This window comes from Eleginops maclovinus, chromosome 18, assembly GCF_036324505.1.
Source record: "Eleginops maclovinus isolate JMC-PN-2008 ecotype Puerto Natales chromosome 18, JC_Emac_rtc_rv5, whole genome shotgun sequence".
NCBI classification, from domain to species: domain Eukaryota; kingdom Metazoa; phylum Chordata; class Actinopteri; order Perciformes; family Eleginopidae; genus Eleginops; species Eleginops maclovinus.
In genome coordinates this window covers 13,584,305-13,607,490 of record NC_086366.1, presented here as the reverse complement: position 1 = coordinate 13,607,490, position 23,186 = coordinate 13,584,305, and the positions used below count along the sequence as shown (strand labels likewise).

Here is a 23,186-nt window from a genome sequence, read left to right as displayed (position 1 = left end):
TGCATTCAATAACAAAATTGAATATTTGATAGTACAGTTTGCTATCTTAAAGGGTAAACACATTGTATTCACATAGCTAACTATTACTATTCATAAGTACGGCTACAGTATATATTATTACTTTAATTATTACCCCTGCTCCACCTGTTAAGACCTCTGCTCAGGTTGAAGATGCAAGATTTATGCAGGAACTCACTTTGTCATCATGGAAATCAGGCACAGTCCGGAGAACATCCAATGAGGATCAAAAGTGAAAACACCTGTACGACATAATGGACTACCTCAGGTACAAGACTACTGCATTGTAATGGCTCAATGAGATCAATTGAAAGGTTAATAACTTTTACATATCTTTGGTGTTTAGACAAATGAAGGTCACATCTCCTGGCACAAAGCAATAGAATACAATACAATTTATAATACCTCATTGAGAAGAAAAAACCTGTCTAGGATGTACACTTTGTTGTTCAAATTTTGAATGCTAGATGTAATTTTAAATGTCACTTAAATATGTTTTATCAGTTTTAGGGTGGTTGTGGCAAAGTCCATAGGGAGTTGGCTTAGGAACTGGAAGGCCACCAGATCATGTCCCAGAAAGACCAAGTGGAAAGGCACCGTTCCCTACACTGCTCCCCTAGCGACATACATAATGGCAGCCTACTCCTCTTAACACTAAGATGGGTAAAATGCAGAATGTACATTTCCCCTCTGTCGGACGATTAAGGGTATTTTCTTCTTCTTTTCTTAACAGCTTTTCTCTGTTTCCTGGACTTTTGTCAAACACTCTTACAGTTGTTCAGATATTTGGCAGCATAATCGGTATTCTCAACGGCTGAGGGCCAAATCAAAGCATGCAAGGCTGCACAACAAAAACAAAGTATCCAGGATTTTTGTGCCATTTATATTTAACCAAAGCTCTGGTTCTTCCTTTCTTGGTTAAGTTCCAAAGACTGCACGAAAAAAAACAAGAAGAGACTCTGCCAAACTAAATACTTACACAAAAGATTCATTTGATTACTGTTTTTTTAAACTCACATAGGGAACAAGCCAATACTGACCGAACAGACAGCTGAGTTCTATGAAAAAAGCTGATTGTGTCTCTGCATTTTTATTTTTATTTTTTCAATCTATACAGCAATAAAATCCCCTGCTAGTCCACTCTTAAAGTGAGTGATTTAGGTTTGTCTAAACTTGAGAACAACGCTGATATCGGGTTGATAAGATGCGTGCTCATTCATGCTTGTATATATGTTGGACTCACACTACAATATAACAAGTTAACAAATAGTTTAAATTGGTTGACAGACAGCATAAACAAATGCATTTTAAAAAATGTTCACCCTTTTTTTAAAGCTAAAAAGTCCCTTTAAATAGTGTCTGTCAACGTCTTTCGGCTCATCAGTGATGTGGGTGGGACTATGCATCGATCCGAAACAGAGGGAGGTACAAAGAGAGGCGCACTGACAAGTAAGCTGAGAAAAAGCTTGTTCACTACTTCTCTTTGTCTCGTGAGTGCAGCGTTTCTGCCGAGGCGTTATCCGCAGCGGTAGTTTGAAACACTTTTGTCTGAATCCGCGGAAGAAAAGGAACGAGAAGAAGAACTAAATCAGCGCTTTAACCCGGTCAAGTAGTGCTTCTTTCCGGCAGAGCCAGTGAAAGGTGAGGGATTTTTTGTCACTAAAACTCCGATAGAACTTTAGAATGATAGAATAGAAAAGCATTAGTTTACTCAGAAGGAAAACTAACGGGATGCCACTGTTTTGTACCTATAGTTCCTAATCAGCTTTTTTCTTGTGTTATTTTTTTCAACAGAAACATTTCAAAAGTGTCTGCAAGCAAAGAAGCCAGAGAACAACGTTTAAGTCATCGCAGTATGATTTTTACCAAATACCATTGCCTTCTGTGATGCCAAATGATGGTATCAGGAGGTCATGATCTACTTTTGTTGTGTGAGAGTTCCTTATCACTTTGACAGTGAGAAGGCATATTTCATTGCAGAGAGCCAAACATGAACATAAGCATGGCGTCAAACGAATCATTGAACATTACCGCCTGCAATGACACTCGCATTGTGAATGGGGATGGCAAGCCAGTAACAAGCATCATCATGTTTCTGGCTGCCGTGGTGGGGAACCTCCTGGCTCTTTTCATCCTCGGGGTGCACCAGAAAGAGCATCGCTCCAAGTCCTCTGTCTTTTGCATCCTGGTGACCGGCCTGGCCCTCACTGACCTGCTTGGCACCTGCCTCCTCAGCCCACCTGTGTTTATCTGCTATGCCAGCAAAATGTCCCTGATCAGTCTGGGAGGTGCGGGCCTGTGCAACCTCCTTGGCTTTGCTATGAGTTTCTTCGGCCTGGCTCCCACGCTCATCCTTTGCGCCATGGCCGTGGAACGCTGCCTGGCCATCAGCCACCCTTACTTTTACTCTGTACACATCCGCCACAGCTTTGCCAAATTCACTCTTTTCTTTATTTACCTCTTTTCTTTGGCCTTTTGCCTCCTGCCATACACCGGCTATGGCAAATTCAGACAGTACTGTCCCGGGACTTGGTGCTTCATTGACATGGATGCCACAGGGAATGAGAAGGCCAGCTTGGTGCTTGCCTTCTCTCTGTCCTACTCCTCTCTCATGGCACTGCTGATCTTTGCAGTGCTTGTGTGCAATGGCTCCGTGATTGTCAGCCTGTGCCAGATGCACCGGAGCCAGATGATGCGTCGTGGCTCAGTCGGGTCAGCTGGGAGGAGGAGGAGGATGAGCCTGGCCTGGTTTGTACAGGGGGAAGAAGAGGTGGACTATCTGGTGCTGCTGGCACTCATCACCGTCATCTTCGTGATCTGCTCCCTGCCCCTCACCGTGAGTTCATTTTTGACATTCCCTTAGTGTGTGTGTTTGTGTCTCACTGAATGAAATTAATTTTTGTTTTGCCACCCCCTTTCTTTACCAACACATTTTATGGTTCCTAGTCAGCATTTTTTAAGCAGATTTCACCTCTGAATCATCATATGTGAGCATGCTATGAATGTTACATTTTACAGTTTGTTCTGAAAGGGGAACAGGAAAATGAAGTTAAGGTATTGTTCCCTTTTAGGTCCTTGGCTGGACTTATGTCTCAAAACTGACTGTGAAGGGTAGACATCTTTAATTTTTAGAATTAAAGATGTCTACTACTTCCCCTCCCTCTGTAATCATTATGTGCATAAAAAGATCAGCTGGCATGGCGACGGTTGATGTTTTGTTGCTCTGGTATGTGTTTGCATGTCTTGTTGGAGTCTCCACTAATAAAAGGTGTGCCTTAAAGTGCAGCCCTCCCCGCTTAAAGCATGCTGACTGTGTGTGTATGTACTAAGCTCCATATCTGTCCTTGTTTGAGAGGAGTATGCCAAACCTGCCAACCCTGGAGGACTGGTCCAGCACTGCTTGTCCCAGAGGGCAAAGCTACATATGGAGACGTTTGCGCTTTCCCGTCTGTGCCCATAAACATTAGTCAGAGGTCCTGATGTCACTGAAGTTTGGGAAATAAAAATGTGCGTGGCATTATAAAGGCATCCCTACTTTAACATTTTGTAAGGCTTGTTAAAAGCGGTGTCCTGATCATCAGGTAGTTTACAGGAATCAGTAAAAAAGTGTTCACATTTTCGTTCTTTGCCAACTACTCATCGTCTGCATCCGAATGGGTTGTGGTAAGACTTTGTTTGACTAACCTACGGTTCATTCGGCGGCATTTGTCAGGAGTTGTCAATGAGAGTGCCCTGGGGAATTAACATTGATGACGATACCCACACTCAACACTATGATTCAGGAAACTAAAATCCCAACTTCAACACTTGCAAATGTCATTGGGCTGTGGGTTGTTAGAAATTAGATCAACTTGCAGCTTCACAGTGAGTCATGGAACCTCCATTCTCTCACTTTTCTAAAATTATTTTTTGTTCTTAGAGGACGTTTACAACCCTAAATGTTGGATGTACTCATCTATATTCATGAGTTAATCATCTACCAAACAATCTAGCATTCATTAATATGTCAGTGTGAATAATTCAAGACCCTGTTATTAAGTTGCTAGTGATTCTTGCATCATCTCAGCATACATTTCCGTTTCTGTGTGTTTGCTTGCCTGTCAGCATGTACATTTTAGTGGTTGTAACCGATACAACTGAGACAGTGGGAATAAGGCGTACAAGTGCACCGCAGCAGACTTAACAAGTTTCCAGACGGTTGCAGCTTCATGATTCTTATCAGTGTCTGTTGCCTGAAACACATGTTTTACCAGCTATTGGTAAAAAAGTCTTATTGTTTATTACGAGGAGAACATAGTTAAGCGCACATTTAGTTGATTCTGCTTGTTCCTTCACATGCACAAATTCAAGCAGCGTGCAACCGTTATTCCTCCACGTGTTACATGTGTTTTCATTAAGTCTTAATTTGCTCAAAGCACTTTCATATATCAGATAACACCTTGAGGAAGGTCTGATCTGATGGCATCAGCAGGGACTGCACGCTGTGGGTGAGATTGAAAACAGATGCTGGAAACCCAATGCTTCCTTTTTCTCACTGTTAGGTTGGCCTGTGAACAGACTGAATAGAAACTTGTAAAATCAGAAACATTCATTATTGTCTGTGTTCTTAGCAACACAGGCATGAATGAATTTGCAGGCTTTGTATTTGCAGTTTGTGTCGCAAGATCGGCAGTGTTTGCTCTGTGCGATACTGAGGTGTGACACAGAAGGTAATTCAGAAGATCACGTTATCATCAAGGATGCGGTAAAAGTTGATCAGATATGCGGGAATTTCTCTGAAAATGCCAATTTGATGGTGATGGGTGACGTATTTTATAAGTTATCTGTTGACTCTGTATCTGTTTGCTGTTACCTGACTGCACTAGCTTCCCATGCTTGTCACACTACAACACTGCCATGTGTTTTATATGACCTACCTGATTTAAACGCACAGTTCACACATTGAGCAATTAAAGTAGACAGCTAAAGGATAAAAGGTGCCATTAACCTATGCAACTTGATATAATGAATATTGTCATTGCAGCTCTTCTGTGAAAGAACAAATTATTGGTCAGGTGCAACATAAAACATCAGGAACATCTTGGTTGGTTCTAGGAAACACAATTGACATGTTAATGTCATATTTTGCCATTTGCAGTATATAGCTACTGCTTGTTAAACATTTTATACAGATAAAAAAATCCTTCACCAGCTGTAAGACGGTTCTTTTGGGGGATTTTAGGGTCAGTATTTCACACATCTCGACAGGATCCCCTCTAAAAGGTCTTTTTGTCCTTCTCTTTGTCTTGTCATCTTCAGTTAATTGATCGGGGCTTTCTCCTGCAGGGGAAAGGTACAATCATATAAAACTTGCAACAATCATCAATACCTCTCACTTCCTGCTGTTCTTATGGGAACCAGAGAAGCAGCTTGGGTTAATATGTTGATATAGTCAATACCAGGATCAATAACATGCTGCACTCATATCACAAGCTGTGTGCAAGATTGTACATGTTTTAGCTGTAAATGACTGAATTAGGTAGTTCAGACTAAAACATAAATCTAGCTTAAATCAGCCCATTGGCATGTTTTGTTTTTAGGTGACTGTAGCAACGTAAATCCAGAGCTGCAATCTGGGATGGATTTGAATCACTGACGCTTTGTATAGTGAAAGGGTTTCCATTACCGTCGCTTAGTCAGCAGGGTCATATTGACTTGAGGTTAGAGTGCAACAAAGATCCATACCTGACTTATGTTTCATTGCATCGTTGAAAGTTTGAGAGTACCAAAATAGTAGCTGTAATGGATTATTTACACTAAGTGTTCATAGATCTTATGATCATTAAAGGGAAGTTAAGAAAAATACTGGACTAGAGGTCAGGAAGTTGCAAACCCTGTGGAGTTGTTTATAAACAAGTTTATTAAAAGCTTAGTTTACATACATTGTTTCTCACGAAAAAATGAAACTATTAAAGAGATGATTTTTGGAACGATCTTCACAAAAATCTCAACAAAAATGAATTTACCTTCAAGTTTGTTTTAAAGCAATCTTCTTCATCTTTGCTTGTGTTGGCACAGTTTTACATTTATGGGCACATTACCCACTTTGAGATCTGGTACATGGCCAAAAAAACAAAAAAGCATTTATACTCCAGAATTTTATTTTAAATTTTAGATTTCAAATCAAATTCAAATGAACTGTTTTATATTTAATACCTAGTTCCCACTTGGTTAACTGCATGTCCCTCGATTTTCCCCTGTGGCTTCCAAATAAAGACAAACATGCTAACAAAACATTCCACATCACTTCCACTAGCTCTGAGCAAACTGAGCCAGAGGGAAGATTTTCAGTAAAAAATGAGTAACAGCTCTGACACATTTAATAGACACAAGGCATCATGCCTCATACATCATAAATCAGGTCTGTCTGACAGGCAGTAAGAGGCAACATGTTCTTTTGCTTAAAGCCACAAAAAACAAACAGTGTTTCACCTTTTCAGGGACTCTGAGACTGAACTTTGATTAAGGAACCGGTTAATAGTTACAAATCATGAATAATATCCTGGAATATAGGAGAGAGCCTGCTCTTAAACACTTGGAAAAAAACGTTTTTAGCGCATGACTTTGACCAGCAGCTGCCTGCAAATAGTTTAGAATCAGCCAGGAGCTCTTAAGTGCTTTGACAGGCCCGGATATAAAGGCCACTGAAAATATGTAGAATGAGAGGTACCAATACCCACATCCAACTAGATCCAGGAAAAGGGGAAATCCTCAAATCCAAACGCATCCAACAAGAACTGAAAGCTGATATCACTGTAATTCCTCCCAGAGGTGCTGAGTCTACTTGTGCATCATCACAAAATGTGGAAAACATTGGTTTGGGGTTTGTGACGACAGCATAGTGTACCATGACCTTTGAGGTGTCGTAAGTATCCACCAGGCATGGGAGAAGTACTGTCAGATATATAAGACTTACATGCTTTAATATGTGTGAGTCAAGATAAGAACTGGTATTGTTCTTGAGAAGCTCCAGGTGCGTCTGGGAGATACCATTGTGAGCTTCTTCCATGTTTCCATGAGGAAAGATGATGCTCCGCTATCAGCAGCTGGTTTTGACCAAACAATGACCATTCCCTTTCTTAGTGGATGAATGCTTTATCCTCTATTCACCCTATACACAACACACACACACTTCATATGTGCCCACACAATTACTCCTATTACAGGAGTCAGAAAGCTGAAGGCTCACTAAGCCTTCTCTTCATTACTATTTTTTTCTTGTTAGTTGTATGTTGACACGGTTTGAGGCACACAGGAGGAACTGAACAACAAATTACTAGTAATAAAGATCATCGTGGTATGAGGTGTAGATATTGAACCCATTTATTTTTCATTAAAGTGTGTGGTAGCTGAAGAACATGGCTTCAGTCAGACAGAGGTGAGCAGGTGCTGAACAACATTATAAAAGCTCTGAATGACAAAAAATGTGTAAAGACAGATGTAGGGAGCAGGTTCGAGATAGAACGGAACAGCAGAGGTAATTCATGATGTGTTTTAAGTTTTAAAAACACATGTGTAAAAGGTATTCCTGAGCCACTGGCTTGCATTCATATGCTTGATTGAACCAGCATCATTTGCATGCTTTAACTCAATCCTCTGGTGTGTCATGTCAAGTAAACATAATTTTTTGGCAGAGATTTTGACCGAACCTTGTATTCAGTTTGTATATGTCATTAATCTGAAGTGTATCAACAGCTATTTGCTCAATGTTGACTGTTTGGTGCAGGTAGTGTATTTTGTGGTAGAACAGCTGCTGACTGTTACTGGAAACCATGCTTATGAAATTGAGAGTGCATTTAAAAAGGTCTAGCTAGAAGAAATCAAACAATGAGCTAAAAGAATCTAAAATTCTTTGTAGAGGTAATAATTGTCTTTCAATTTGTCACTGGGTTGGACAACGTTCCAATCTATCTGTAAATATTGAGTATAAAACCTTTAGGGCGGTGGTGGCAAAGTCCATAGGGACTTGAACTGGTGACCTTCCAGTTCCCAGGCCAAAGTGCTACCGTGGTGTCCCTGAGCAAGGCACCGTTCCCTACACTTTCCTCCGTACCGTCTATTTTCTTTTTTTTTGTTCTAGTTTGAGTTTCCTTATTTAAGTCATAATGCGTCACAACTTTACTGTTAACCCTGTGGGGAAATCTTTGCGGATTTGAAATCAATGCAATGTTTCAATGAATATCCTGTTTGGGTCTTCAGGGATTCGTGCATAACATATTCTTATTCTTTGTCCCTTGTATGATCTTTATCTACTTCCAATCAAACTGCTTGCCACATATTTTCCCTGCAGCTACATAATGAAAACATTACTTTGGTGGTTAAAGAGGGGGACATAAAGCGGGAAAATACTATCAAATGCATTTGTTTTCCGGTACTGCTGATTTACAATCACTGCAAACATTCTGTGAAAAATTCAGACTGTTGTTTACCATGTTTTATAAGGTTTACTTGATAGATCCAGTGTGTGTTATGGATAATTTACATCATTAGCATTGGACGTATTGCCTGTATTATTTTCCCAATAAAGCCAAAATAGGGCCAAACAATTACTTGATATGCATTCACAGTTTGACATTCATTTAAGTAGTTGTGCATATATTCCTATTAACTATTGCATTGACGGTACCCATTTATCACAAGTCATGACTTTATTTTTAATACAACATCCCCTTAAACATTGTCTATATTTTCAGAGGAGTGAGACAACATATAAGTAAGTTGGAAAACAGATACAGTATTAAATTGTTTAATAATAAAATAAGTTTCTATCACGGTTTTAAAAGGAGGCTATGCAGTTAATAACACTGAGAGATCTCTCTGTAAAAACAACAGTCACTCTAAGCTGGGAATCTATCGGTATTATGGAAAGATATGAAAACATCCAGATAAGACAACAGAAGTGACAGGTGGTTAAAGATGGTATGATGGCATAAAACACGTGTCACATTATACGTTTGTTCAAATAATTAAAATAATCAACTTCACGGATGGTTTAAAGCCCACATCTGAACGATTATTACATTGACCAAACCGTGAAACAGTATTGATTTTGTCAAATGTGATTAGTTGTTGGCTTGGCTTGGTTCTTCAGGAGATGAAGTTCGATCAGACTGAAATAATTATTCTCCTCATATCGACTGCTGCCTCCAGGCTGATTTGTTTAACAAAAGACAAGAAGAGACATGAATAGACATGTAGGACGTATACCTTGAAGTGCTGTCATTTCATCATCAGCTTCTCTTTTAAGACGTAAGGTTGTGTTTGCACCATTTTACATAAAATTATATATATATTTTTTTCTTTCAGTTTGTTCTTTTGAGACATTAATCAATGATTCACATGCAATATTTAGTGGTTCTTGCCATGTTTGTCCACAGTTATTTGTCTATCCATCAGCACCTTCATTGTTCACACAGCATTGTGTGAAATATGTTCCACACCCAAGTGTAGAGTTTCACAACCTCAGGGCTGGGACCTCCTCTGGATTCACTTAATATGCGTAGACTGATACCTTTTATATTTGTTTGCTCCTAGTATAGTTTACATTGTTTTATAATAAAAATAAGTTTCTATAGTTTTAAAAGGAGGCTGGATCCAAAAAAAGTAAAATAGGGAGGCAGGTATAACAAAATGCAAGCTTTTAATAAAATAAAGCTGATAAAAACAGGACGACCAGACCAGCTGAAACCAAACAACAAAAATGAAGAAAAACTGAACAAGTAGAGACCGCAGGGCACAAGCAACAAGAGCGGGTTTACAGGCAGGACATTGGAAAAAAACAACAGAAACTAAGACGATGAACTTACCGGGAACACTGGGGAAGACACCTGTAAATATACAAACAAGACAAATCAAAAAGACAAGACAAAGGTGAACACAATTTGACAATCCCACTAGGAGCAAGATACTAGGAGAAAATGGCATTCAAACATAAAACAGGAGACCAAAACTAAGACCATGACAGTTTCAGGCATAGACTGAAAAATGTATTTGGAGGAATCAGTGTAATGATAATAAAAGTATACCATTCTGAAATGTAACATGGCTACATTGGAGATAAACTTCAGTATGAGCAGACAGACTTAGAAACATATATATGTCGTTGAAACTATTAGTATATGTTAAACAGAAAAGGACAGGCAACGCCTGCTTGTACAAGTGTGTTATAGACTGATGTGTCTTTTTCCTCACAAAAAAATCTTTGGTTATTTGCAGACAACAGGCCCAGACAAAACAGCATTAATTGCATAATTTTAGATGTTACCAGGTTTATGTTTGGGAAGGCGGGAGCTGATCTAAGCTGGTATCAGGGATGAAAAGCCTGTTATCCATTGCTTGACATTACTCTTTGCTAATAAAAAAGCAAGGACTGCATAAAGAGGTTGATGGGGAATTTATGTCAGAACAAATCCAGGTGTTTTGCCAAACAGGAACCGGATCAAAAACCAAAACAGGTACCTGAAACCATCCCTGGTGTTAATTTAGTAACAACATCGTCCTAGAAATGTTGGGAGAACAAAAGGATTATTGTTTAATAATCCATCTCTCCAACAGACTCAGGGGATATATGGCCTAATAAAACTTGGATGAGCCGCAGGAGTGAAATACAATACAACAAACAATACACCCTCACATCAAACAAACCCTTAGCAAAGCAGAATCTGTTGATCATCTGTTGGTGTCCAGGGACATGTGATGTCGGATATCCACCAGATATTATAAATGACTGAAATCACCAGATTAGGATAACATCACACACTTCAGATGACCTCAAACATTCAACATCAGAAGAAAAATAAGTAAAATCAGAATTCTCCCTCAGGATTTTGTGTTATAAATTAAATTTTAAATACTTGAGACGGAGATACTGAGTAAAAGAAGTATGGGTGTTAGTCGTGATTTTAGTCCATTTTCCCTTTCTTGTTCCATGGAGTTAATTTCAGCTAGCAACAGAGGTTATGATTCATGAAGTGTTGGTGTTAAAAAACACATTAGATGAGCAGTCTTTCCGTGCTTGACCCTGGTGGGTGTTAACTTTTCTATCACAGCTTATAAATATGACAACACAATATGAATCAGTCAGCTTTCAATAATTGATTATTACCACCTGTCAAAACACTCACACTTCGATTCAATTCTGGGAACAGGCATAAAATGTTTTGTGGTCTTCCTAAAATGTTGTTGTGCAAGTGTATCAAAAAACTACGAGCTCTTTGACAACCGGGACTAAACAAACCCAACAAGATAATTGCAACCAGGCGGCCAGGAAAGAAGCTATGGTCTGGGGTTTAAGGCCCAGTGAACTCTAGCTGTTGTTTACAAGTGCACAGAATCTGAAAATATGTGATGGGAATTAAATCTCAACCACCTTCCTTTATCCCAGAGAGTCCCTCGCTGTCCTTAAAATACCCCCAGAAGTCTCATGTGGAACAAAAGCTTGAAAATAATTGTATGATGCTGATGATGAATGGTAAGACTTTAATATCTCAGTTATGAAATGACCTACTTGACATGGAGTCAAGCTTATTGAAGATAATGAAACCACATGGTGATTAAGACAAGTGTTAGCATGATGTAAAGAACACTTGTATATATTTTGTGGCACTTAATCTTGAAAATTGTCTTCCCGTTTTTCCTTTTGCTTTGTTTTCCTGGGAACTGGTTAATGTTGAGAAATAAAACAAGTTAAATGATAATACATGGGCTGCTTGCATACCAAACATTTAAGAATAGATTTGACATATTGCTTTTTCACTTTGAAAAAGGTTGTGATGCCCACCCAACACTCACATTTATGCTCCCAGCATCCCAGTAGGAAAAACTCACGGTTTGATGTTGACAGGGAGGAATGCTGGGTACCAACTGTCCAGACAAACGGATGATCAAAATAAAAAATGAGTTAGCAAATATTCTCAGGATAATTAAAGATCACACACACAAGCACAGCCGCATGTGCGCTTACTTGACAGCAAGCATTCACACTTATTTACACTACACATGGTTTTCATAAGGGAATTGGTTTGTGGTTGTCACAGACATACAGAAGAAATGCATTTGTTGATCAAAGTCTGAATTGTGCAAACCTGCTCAGCAACTGCATAACATAGTATAGTAACATTATACACCATGATGCAACAGGTGTTGTTTGTAAAGCGCTGGCATTACTGCAGCCACATTCAAGACATCATTTGGTTTATGCCTTAATCTTCCTGTCTTCGAACAAAAACAATGTAATAATTATGTTGTTTTTTTCAATTCATTTAAGTTTCATGAAGTATATCATGTTATGGTTGTCCAAAGTCCAAAAACGCCTACAGAGTTTGTGTGAGACATGACAGATTAATTTGGCTCTGGTTTGTTGTCAGAGTCAATCTTGGGAAAGTCATAAAACTGGAGGCCGGCAGTGCGTGTCAAGACTTGTAATTATTTTGTGTGTGTTGTTGTTTCTCCTGTTACAGTCTACATTCAGTTACCTGGCTTCAAAAGCCAATGAAAATTATGTATAATATCACAAACCCTAATATGGCTATTGTCAAGTTAGTTAGTAGTTAAAAGTATGTTTTTGTAAGAAAATACATATCAGGCATACAATTTCATATTTTATTTCATCTCGTCAATGTGAAGTGAAAACAGATATTTAGCTAAATCAAAAATATCCAACCAACCCCATGATGTTTTTAAATGTCTATTATTCACTTAAGGGATAAAATTACAAACTGAAGTAGTTAGAAGTGACACACACCTTGCAATTTGCAAAAGACGTAATTTGAACAGTTTATATTGGCATTGATGTACAGTGTATAACAAGCCACCTGTGGATAGCAGCACATAAACAGCAAGTAGACACAGAAAAAAAAGTGTTTTAACTTAACAGTACTTCACAATTGAGTTGATATAAAATAACGTTGTTTCAACAAAAACACTTTATCTTTAGTACCTCAAACACACATCTAGGGAATTGTATACCCTAAAAGCTGACTGGAAATGAGTTACAGAAAAAGAGCTACTGTCACGATCTGCCACCAGTTTCCTGTTTTATTTAGGAAATTCTTCACTCGTGTGTCATGTCTGTTTTTACTTCCTGTCTGGGTTTTCCCTCCTGTTTGATTACCTGATCCTGATACCTGATGTATTTAAGTTATACTATCGTCTATTCCTATCTACTATTCCTTGACCTTTCCGTGAAACGTCACGGGGTTGAGGAATAGTGGATAGGAGAATCCAAAAGGATTTAGGAAAAGACACTGCGGTGCTTTGAGAATCCGACTGCACTTCCATTATCCCACATATTTATGATGCGCTAGCGGACATTGTTAATGTGCGTCTGCTGTGGGGAAACTACAGTTTTATATAAAGCGCATCTAGAGACTTTGCACTGTGCCTTCTGATGGTGTTGTTTGATGCTTTATGAACGTGGACAACAGTGAGACATATATTCTTCATAACAAATGTTGGAATTGAAATAAAAAAGGAAAGCGAAACTTGTCCCCCTCACCCTCCGGTCCACACGTATATCCACATGAATCCCAATATGTATGACTATATGAAACTATTTTAAAGTAAATACAAATGTGTATATTATAAACTAGTTATGCCTTAACCTATCACTTTGTATATCACAATTCAAACATGTTTTAAAACGTTTAAGAAACCCCACACAGCTTAGTAAACACTGAAATGTGGACTTCATTTGATAATTTCAGTAAAAAAGTAACATTCATATTTCTCCTTTTGAATAATATAGTGTTGAACATTCAAAACAAAGCACTTTGGCAAGTTACAGTGGGAAGGCATTGTTGGAAACACTTTCTCATTTCCTTTCCTAAAGGAAGGTCCAGTGTATCCTAAGCTAAATGAGGTTATAAAAGAAGTTTCAAATCTCCTTTCCTATCATCTAGAGCAGGGGTGTCCAAACTTTTTTCACCGAGGGCCACATACAGAAAAATATACGGAGAGCTGGGCCACTTATAGGGGTGAATATTGTCTCAAAAGTTAAGTTATAAGTTAGCAAATCAAATCAAATGTAGGTGAATAATGCGCGATACTTGAAAAAGCTTTCAGAAAAAACAGCCTACATCCCGTCTGTCTTTAGGCTCATTAATATATTTGAACATATATATTTGAGAAGTACAATATAAGACAAGCGATAGGAAGTTTAATTTGTGGGCCATATTCCATGATACTTTTAGAATTTGCAGAGGGCCGATTCAAAATGGCCTGTGGGCCGCATTTGGCCCCGGGCCGTAGTTTCGACAACCCTGATCTAGAGAATTCGAACAACTCTTATCATGGCGACCACTCACTCCATTAGGAACCTTCATAAGCTAAACTGACTATTCGACTGTACCTCGGGTTGTCTGTTGGTAGTTGTCAGATCCCCGTGTCTTATGTGAAAGTGGGTTACATAAAGTTTAGTTAATGTTGTTTTGCCTGGCTTTGCCCGGCTCTGCCTGAGTAAAGGTATTTTTCGTTTGAAACGTTGTCTGCATTTAGGTCTGCTCTACTCTAAACTGGTGATAGTTACAATTGGTAAGTGACGACCATGATTGCTAAATGAACAACACTTGGCCAATTCTTGACCTACTGTACTTTAACACAGCTTTTCTCACATTAACTCTAAAATGGACCTTTTCAGTTCAGCCACATTTGTTTTCATTTAAAAAAAGTTAAAATAGGAATTTATTTGCACATGATATTTTTATCTGGTGTTATTGTATCCCCATAACTCTGTAATAGAGTTGTTGTCATAGCCAACAGAAATGATTGATGCACCTATACAAATATTACCATAGTTTTAAAACAACACCATTATTTCAAGTGAATGTTATTCTATGCCTTTTATGCAACATTTTTATCAAATGAGATGATAAAAAATGAGATGATAAAGTGTTCAATCGCTAGGGAATGAGAAAAGTTGGATGAAAGCGGAAACACACGTATGAGTTAACAATAATATCACGAAATTGAAGTTCAATTTCGAGGACACGACAAAAAAGATAACTCCTCTTGACAATATCTTCTTTCGAAAGACACTGTATCACAAAGTGCATGCTATCATCAACACATCACAAGCACACATCGGTAACATGAAATGGGTACAGTAGAGGTGGCATTTGGCTCTTATAGTTGGTTTGCTCTTATGTTGCAACAGCTTCAAGGTTTTTCAACATGTCAACATCAGGCTATTTTTATGATATTGAAACATCATCCTGCCACTTTATATTTCACTCTGCTCAATTCTGAACTGGGTTTTTTTTCTTCTCCCGCGGTTTCTTTCACTTCCTCTTTGGTGCTGCCTCTATGTATGTTTTGTCAGTATTGTCCTCAGCAGTACGGCAAACTTAGAGTCTCACTCTCAAGCCACACTGTTTCCTCGCACAACAGAGTTCACAGTGAACATTTTGGTTTGCCCTTAATCCTTCTGATAACATTACTGGTGATCATTACACATGAAGGCCGTTTCTTCTTTTTTTAATACCCATTTTTTACAAACTGGGGAAGAAAAGAAAGCATTTAACATACATTCTTTATAGCAGAAGGCTGTTGTGTGCTTGCATGTGAAACATTCTATTATTTTGCTCAATGATCACTTTTCCTCCCATACATAGTTGTCTGAACTGAGTGAAAAAGCAGCGCCTGTTTCTTGAATAGTTGTCGTATGCTTTCAGTCCCTTTTGCACAATGCTGGTAAAGGTTTAATGGCTGCAGGTAACTCACTGCAGCCTTGTTCAGACTCACTAATGGATGTTCAGACAGCACAAGTACCCTGATTAAACTTGTCTGAAGACAAACACAACCTGACTTAACTGCCTTACATTGCTGCAACTCATTAACATTTGATGTTTTCTTGCTCCTAAAACAGAACACATTTAGATTTATATGACTCCTTTGAGATGATGCCTTTTAAGTGAATAACTTATTACTGATAAACTTTTACTTCCATGTTCTTGCCACTAGAGATTAGTTTTGTGTTGTGTAGATCCCTAAACAGAGCATGTAGAGAAATCAACATGAGGGACGTAATGATTACATGCACCGGATGTATTTTAACACACTTGCCAGCACACACCCACTCCTTGTTACTCTCTAGAACCACCCCTCACTAACATCTGAACTGCAAATTGTGGAGCAATACATTTCCCCTTCAGTGTAGAAACACAAAGCTTCGCCTTACATTAAAGCACAGTATGACTCACCACCAGACGGTGCATCATCAGTTCCTTCAGGAGGTAAATCTGGTAAGAAGTCAGTTTGGTCATTCAGCCTGGGGCAAATTGATTATTTTGGGTTGAGGAGCTTTGGGGGGTTTTGACGTAGAAAATATTGGGTAGAAAGCCAATCTTCACATAGGTTCTTGTGAAGCATGGATCAATACACTATTTGACAGCCATGACATCACAGCGTCAAGCAGGAACAGATGCAGTGTGGGAAGACTCATGAACAGTATTTTCAGGCTGAGGAATGAAAGTGACCTACATGTTAATGATAGGGCAGATGTGGAGTGGAACAGCCGAGTGAAGTTTAATTAGGAGTAAGAACTCTTTGTGTCACCTTACTGGCTTTTAAACAGGTGTTAGCTTCTAACACCTTTGGTAAACTGTGCTGCTGTGTCATACGTATTTGCTTATTTGCTCTTTTTCCCAAGAGTGAGCTGAAATCATTGATATCAGCCTCCTTTCTTCAGTCATTATGTGTTAAGCCTCATAAAGGCTTTAGGGCAGTTAGCCAGATTCTGTCCAAGTAGGCCTGCCAGCCGCTTCCAGGTTTAATAATTAACACACTCTACTTGTTTAACCTGTACATGAAAAGGAAATTTAACAACAACATTCTCTGCTTTCAGGATAGATTAACATGATGTAACGATTTCCCTAACCCTATAATCATCAATCATTTCTGTGATAGATACTACAAAGGCAAATATGTTAGTGAATAAATGAACTTCAACATTCAACAGCGAGATGGACAGCAACTTTGCCAAAGGAATGTAACAGATACAATACATATAACAATACAAGCTGTGTTCAACGCTTGTTCTACTGCCTCCTAGATGAGATTTATTTAGCATATCTAAGAAAGAGGTATGAGATATTATCCTACACTTACTATCCATAGGAAAGCAATTAAGCAATTCCAAAAATGTTGGACTACTCCTTTAAAGACTAGTGTAGCTCTGCAGCATTTCTCTCTGTCTGTGCTGGTTCGTTGCTGTAAACGGTCCTTTCTGAAAGGCCTGTAATCTCTGCGCTGCCTTTTCTCATCCTTATGTAATGATCCTGCAGTGAAACTGGATCAGGAAGAAAGAGTTGGAAGAGTCCTCCAGGACCATGAGATGAGAAATAATGGCTCGTAGAGTGCAGAGATCCATTACATGGTCTGTTTCCTGAAAGACACAGCGATCATCAGCCCCATTTACTGTCTTATGTGTCTCTGACAGGATGTACCCATTAACACCAACTGGGTTCAGGTAGTAGGTCATCAGGATCGAAGTAAAAAAAATAAATCTTTACGCCTAAAATAGCAATCATGTTCACTTTGACACAGTAGTTGTAGAGATACATTCAGATCAGATTAAAGATTACTGGATGGCGATGAATATGGATGAGTTTGCGCCTGTACAAAATGCGCAGCTGCAAACTGTACTGTATGCATACAGTACATGTGTGATCGTATGTGCTTTTGCTTGATTTATGTCTATGAGCTAGTCGTTCTTTCAAGGCTTTAAGCATTGGCGTCATTCTCTGTTAACCTAAATAATTCCCCTGAAGCACCGCTGCTGTGTACCGCTTCCGTGCACTCTTCAACCATCGACTGATTCATTAATATGCTCCTGTTTAAGGAGAGCACAACATCTCATCAGTTTCGGCCCCACAGCCTGCAGTACTTTGGAGAGGACGGCTTGTGATTTGTGGCCCTCTCTGCAGGGCTTGAGGTCTGTGGAGAGGACCATAAGAGGCAGGGTGGCATGCAGGAACAGAAGCAATGCTGAGGGTGAAATGTGGAGGGAGACAACCAGGGCAAGGAATGGCAGACCAAATGAAGATACATGTCTGTTTGAAATGTTTCTGGTAACATCGCATGATGAATAAAGTGTATGATAATTCCTAGTTGAGCGCTACAGGCATTTGTCATCGTGTTTGTTAGTGTGTTTAATGCCAGAAGGCCTAAGATGCATTTTTACTTCAAGTATTATTTCAAATAACAAGTTGTTGCTAGCACGAGGTCTGTTTCTGTGATAGTTAGTGGTGTCTGTGTTCTTAAGGTCAGAAGAGGACATTATTTCGCTTTGATTTCTGAAGCTTTTGATACATGAGCATCCTTGAGTGAGAACTACTTCTTGTATTGTGCTTATGTCATTAGCTACAAGTTAATAAAAACTAGTGATCGAACAAATAATCTTTATGCCAATAAAGGCGGCAGATTTATTCCATTTTGAGATAATGGGCATCTCTTTTAACCTGTGCTCAGAAGGCCGATTAGTATTTTCATAATACAATTTTACTGCCAAGAACAGGTAAGGCCCCAACACTGACATTATTTTGTATTTGTTGTTTTAAAGTTCAATGTTTTAAACCCTTTTACATTAATATAGTTCAAATGTGTTTGTTTGAAATAAGTGCAATGGAGACATGGTGGTTTAGCAATTTGATGTATGATGTATTGTTATTATTCCATTTTTTGGTTTTATCCAATGCAGAAGAAAATCCCTAAAAAGACATGAACAAAAACCCAGAACAATATTTCTGCATTATATACTGTATCAGCTGTTTGCCACCCTGCTCTATGAATATTGGCCTCGGCATCACCAATTCAAAGACCAATGCAGATTGAACTCTACTATAACCCTAAGGAGAACTAAATGCACCAACGTAGTAATGGATTTATTAACAGATGCAACCCAATTTGTACGTATTCATTAAAACAACTTGGAAATATTGTGATTATAATCCATAAAGCATGGTTGCTTCATGTATTAAGCCTGGGCAGAATTCAACAACAATCCTGTATACATCGGTTATGCAATTCAAGAAATTTGACATTACCTCCTGAAACCTTGAATACTTCCTGAAACACCCCAAAACATCTGTCTGTTGTTATGTTCGACTGTGGAATTGTACCACTTCTGACACAAATAAGATGACAATGCTGTTCCAGGGTGTTGGTTTTAGTTATTACAGCACTGATCTCAACCCTTTCTTAAAAGAGTCACAACATAATTGCTGTTGTTTTTTGGGTTTGCCAGCCTCTTACTCTTCCCTCATGTATTTCTCATGGATGTAGATCAATATGTGAGCGACCACATCCGTGTGAGTTAATCCAGTAAATAAGCATGAAGAGGACAGTCAGCCCTGTGCCTGTTTGATCCCTCTTGGCCCCGCTCTGGATTTGCTCCCTCTGGCCCTCCCATCTAGCTTATTAGTTTTCAGTCCAGGCCCTAGCAACAGAGAAACATTTACACCAATGTATTAAAGCACTCAGTCAGCACAGGTCATTAATAAGACCACTGTTTGTTGGATATTTCATGGAGGAAATGGAGAATTGTTGATAGAGAAGAGGAGCGAGGTGACAATGATGCTTCCTGAGCCAGCTGCTGCTGCTTCTCTCTCGGCAGGATGAATAAGCAGCCAGCTGCTGCTCTCTTGGCGGCCTCCCTGCTGATTGTCATGCCTTAGAGGTCAATACAGGAAGATGTTGTGGTTTTCTGGTGTATAGGAGCATTGTCTGCTGCTGTATTCAGGACATTTTGTACTTCTCAAAATTGAAGTGCTCACACCAACATATGGTTTGAAGAGAGAGAGAGACCGAAATAGAGAGATAGACATTGACATTTGTTAAAGCGTAGCATAACAAGAAGAACCACAGCTTTACCAGTCACTGACAACAAAATCATGTGCTCTCATCTGGTTTCAACAGCAAAGTGCAATATACTTACAGTGGCTTGATTCAGGTTTGATTGGGACCAATTATTTAATATGTTGGGCTGATGAGTTACCAAAATTCTTGTATAGCACTGTAAATCCCACAACTATAGTTCTGGTTTGCTTGTTATGGGAAGCATATACCCAAACAATAAAGAAAACCATCTCCAAGTGTGTCCACAGCCATATATAATGCTCATCTAGTTCTGTAAATTAAATAAACATGGTTCAGAGTTATTTATAATCTCAAAGCAAAAGTGTCAAAGCAAGTGTCCAGAAACAAAATTATGAATATTACAGGAGAAATACACCCAAATTATTTAAGCGAATCAGAAGAAGATCTTTTGAGAGTAATACAGAAAGTTGGAAAGGTGGGTAGGCATAAGAGAAGTGAAAGACTTAAAACCCATTGCTTGAGGAAGTAACCACATCCTTAACTTAAGTAAAAGAACACAGTACATGGATCTAAAATAAATATAAAAAACATTAAAAACTTTCAAATCTTTAAGTAAATTGTGTATAGATGCCATTTAATACTCTCCTACTCGGCTAAATTATTGATTGTTGGTCGTTAAGCTGTTCTTGAAAAAAAAGTTGTTTAGTTTAACCTAACAAAAAATCAGGAACAAAAAAACAGCATTTCTCTTGTATCCTTGTATGAGACTCAACTCTCTAGTAATTTAGATGCTTTTTATTTCTAACCTTCAAGTAGTAAAGACTGTGTCTTACCTCCACCCTCTCTTCCTTCAGATTGCAGGCTTCATCAACGCCATTCACCCATTTTGTGGCGACAAAGCGAACCTGCTAGCCTTCCGCTTCAACGCCTTCAACCCCATCGTGGATCCCTGGGTCTTCATCATCTGCCGCAAATCTGTGTTTCGCCACCTTGGCTCTCTTCTGAGCTGCCGCTTCAGCAAAACAGCGGTGAAGACGTCAGCACACTGCGCTCTGTCTTTACCACTTGACAATCACATACAGCGTAACCCCCCAGATGTGACAGATCCACAGACAAACATCTACTCCGGTTTACCTCTGTGACCCCACAGATGCACTCTCAACTGGAGGCAAGAGGCATTAACGTCTGATAAAACATTGGAACACATTTGTGAAATGAATCTGCAAACAGGATTGTAGCCCTCATTCACAGGCACACAACATTGGCAAAGAAGAATCTGTGACAAAAATGTCAAAATCTCCAGGAACTAACTTTGAAAAAACAATTGCACTAAGTCTTAAACTTCCACTGACTCATGGAAAGTGTTTGAACTGTTCAAAAGTGTCAAGGAGGGATGTCCAGTTAACAAGCAGCTCTGTAACTTAGCACTAAGGAACACATCAAACCATGCCCTGCCTATAAATATATACTGCAAAATCAGAGTATGCACTTGGATAAAAGCTATACAGGTAAACAAAATGCAATGTATACTGTCTTCTTTTTCTCTCAAACATTTCTTTGAGGCATAGCCGGGTAACTAATCGACATCTACAGCATCTATGACATGAGAACCAACATGTTAATCCATTTTCAGAAAAGTTGTCATTTAGTTTCCCTGACAGGGTGCGGTGTAAATATTATTATAAATCACAAGCATTTCTTAATAAAGAGTAGTTAATCATGTCACAAACCTGAAAGTCTACAGCCATGCTAGCAGTCATTTCAAGGCTTCACTTTTGCAGAGTTAAATTCTAACGTCAGCATGCTGATGCCATGTTTACCCTTTCAGTTTGTCATGTTTCCTTGTTAACGTTTGCTAATAAACACTGAACACAATGTACAGCTGAGGCTGAGGAATATCATAATTTCTGTAGTTGTTGTCATAAAGTGAAAAGTTAAGGAGTTGGCACCAGTTTGTGAACGTCAGGGTGTCACTAAACAAAAGGCCAAGGGACCTACCTGTAAGGCTTCAGTCTTTATCTTTTCAGAAACTTGATTGTGAATGATTTTAGGGGAATCATTTTGCGATTCTTCAGTTAGAATTTACAGTTGTGAACCCACAAACTGACACTGCCCTCTCTTGAGAGAGAAAAAAAGGTGTTTTCTAAAAGAGAAATGTTGTATTTACATTGTAATGTTCCATGGGCACAGACTGATGGTACTTTAAAACATAAATATGAATGTGTAATATTTAAGTTAAATGGATATGAATCTTGTCTTTTTATTGTTGTAATTAAAATAGTACAGTTATAAAAGACTAACAAAGCACTCCTGAATTGCAATATATCAGGAGCAAAACTAAATAATCAGTTTTAATACAAACTAAGTTTCTCTGCCTTTTTGGAAGTTTAGATCTATGAGACTAGATTACATTTGGGATTTCTCAAAACTACATCACAGAGAGCTCAGGTAATCTGGTAAAAAAAATGACTAGTTCATTTTAATAAGACAATAATGATAAAAAGGACACGTTAGTCCCTCTAATAATAACTATTACTGTCCAGCATTATCATTGTACGGCAGAAACATTTGCTTCTTTCCCTTTTCTTTTAATTCTCTAAGCTACCTATGATGATTGTCTTTGCATTTTAAACTCTGCTGCTGCATAACACACTGTGATCATTTGTTTTGTGTTTGTGTTTTGTGTTGTGTTTAATGCTGTAACTGCATTTAAATGTATTTATGCCTTAATGTTGTGTTTTCTTACAATTGTGCTGGTTTAATGGAGTGCAAAGCTACTGGGATACAAGACATGAGGTATTTTTGTTTGTTTTGCACATTACATGTTTGCTTGGTCGTTTGAAACTCAGTCATGCATGACCTAAGGAATGAAAGACACGTTACCACCTACAGTTTTGGGGTATTTGAGTTATATATTTAAATTAAATTAAACATTTAAGAAAAAAAGATAAATAATATTTGTTATGCGTCTCCCTCTTTGTTCGTGTGAAATAATATATTGATATAAGGTTAAACGGTCTCACAACTTATGTCTGTGTATGTTCCCTAAGAGAAATATTTATGCTGATTTTATGATGTGCAATGGTCACTGCTCTGTATCTCAGCCCATGTGTAGTTCTTGACTGTCATAAGACCTGAGCATGTTTGCTGTCCAAATAAACAGAAGTTGATTGTGTTTGAGTTTGGAACATCATTTGTTTTTGTCTTTTTACAACCCCTTACATCAACCTTGACTCCTGGGAAACATTTACAGTATATAAGACGCAGTGTTCTGTTTTGTTGTCTGTGGTCATGTGGAAATGTCAAAAGCTTATTAT

At 38.5% G+C, this 23,186-nt stretch overlaps 2 protein-coding genes across 2 annotated transcripts in view; one reads left to right on the top strand and one right to left on the bottom strand.

The window, feature by feature from the left end:
• The window catches only part of LOC134880006 (ribonucleoside-diphosphate reductase large subunit), a 305,041-nt gene that overhangs the window by 250,941 nt on the left and 30,914 nt on the right, over nucleotides 1–23,186 (bottom strand). The window lies entirely within an intron of this gene.
• ptgir (prostaglandin I2 receptor) lies at nucleotides 1,439–23,044 on the top strand. The gene is made up of 3 exons (XM_063907608.1): nucleotides 1,439–1,659; nucleotides 1,813–2,854; nucleotides 20,724–23,044. The coding sequence occupies exons 2-3, from the start codon at nucleotides 2,009–2,011 to the stop codon at nucleotides 21,009–21,011; spliced, it is 1,134 nt and encodes a 377-aa protein (XP_063763678.1). The 5' UTR covers nucleotides 1,439–1,659; nucleotides 1,813–2,008; the 3' UTR covers nucleotides 21,012–23,044.

Bases quoted from the DNA above. Each gene is read 5' to 3' on its own strand.
- ptgir (XM_063907608.1), top strand. From the start codon at position 2,009: ATGAACATAAGCATGGCGTCAAACGAATCATTGAACATTACCGCCTGC. The intron at 2,855-20,723 runs GTGAGTTCATTT...CTCTTCCTTCAG, and splicing joins TCTGCTCCCTGCCCCTCACC to ATTGCAGGCTTCATCAACGC.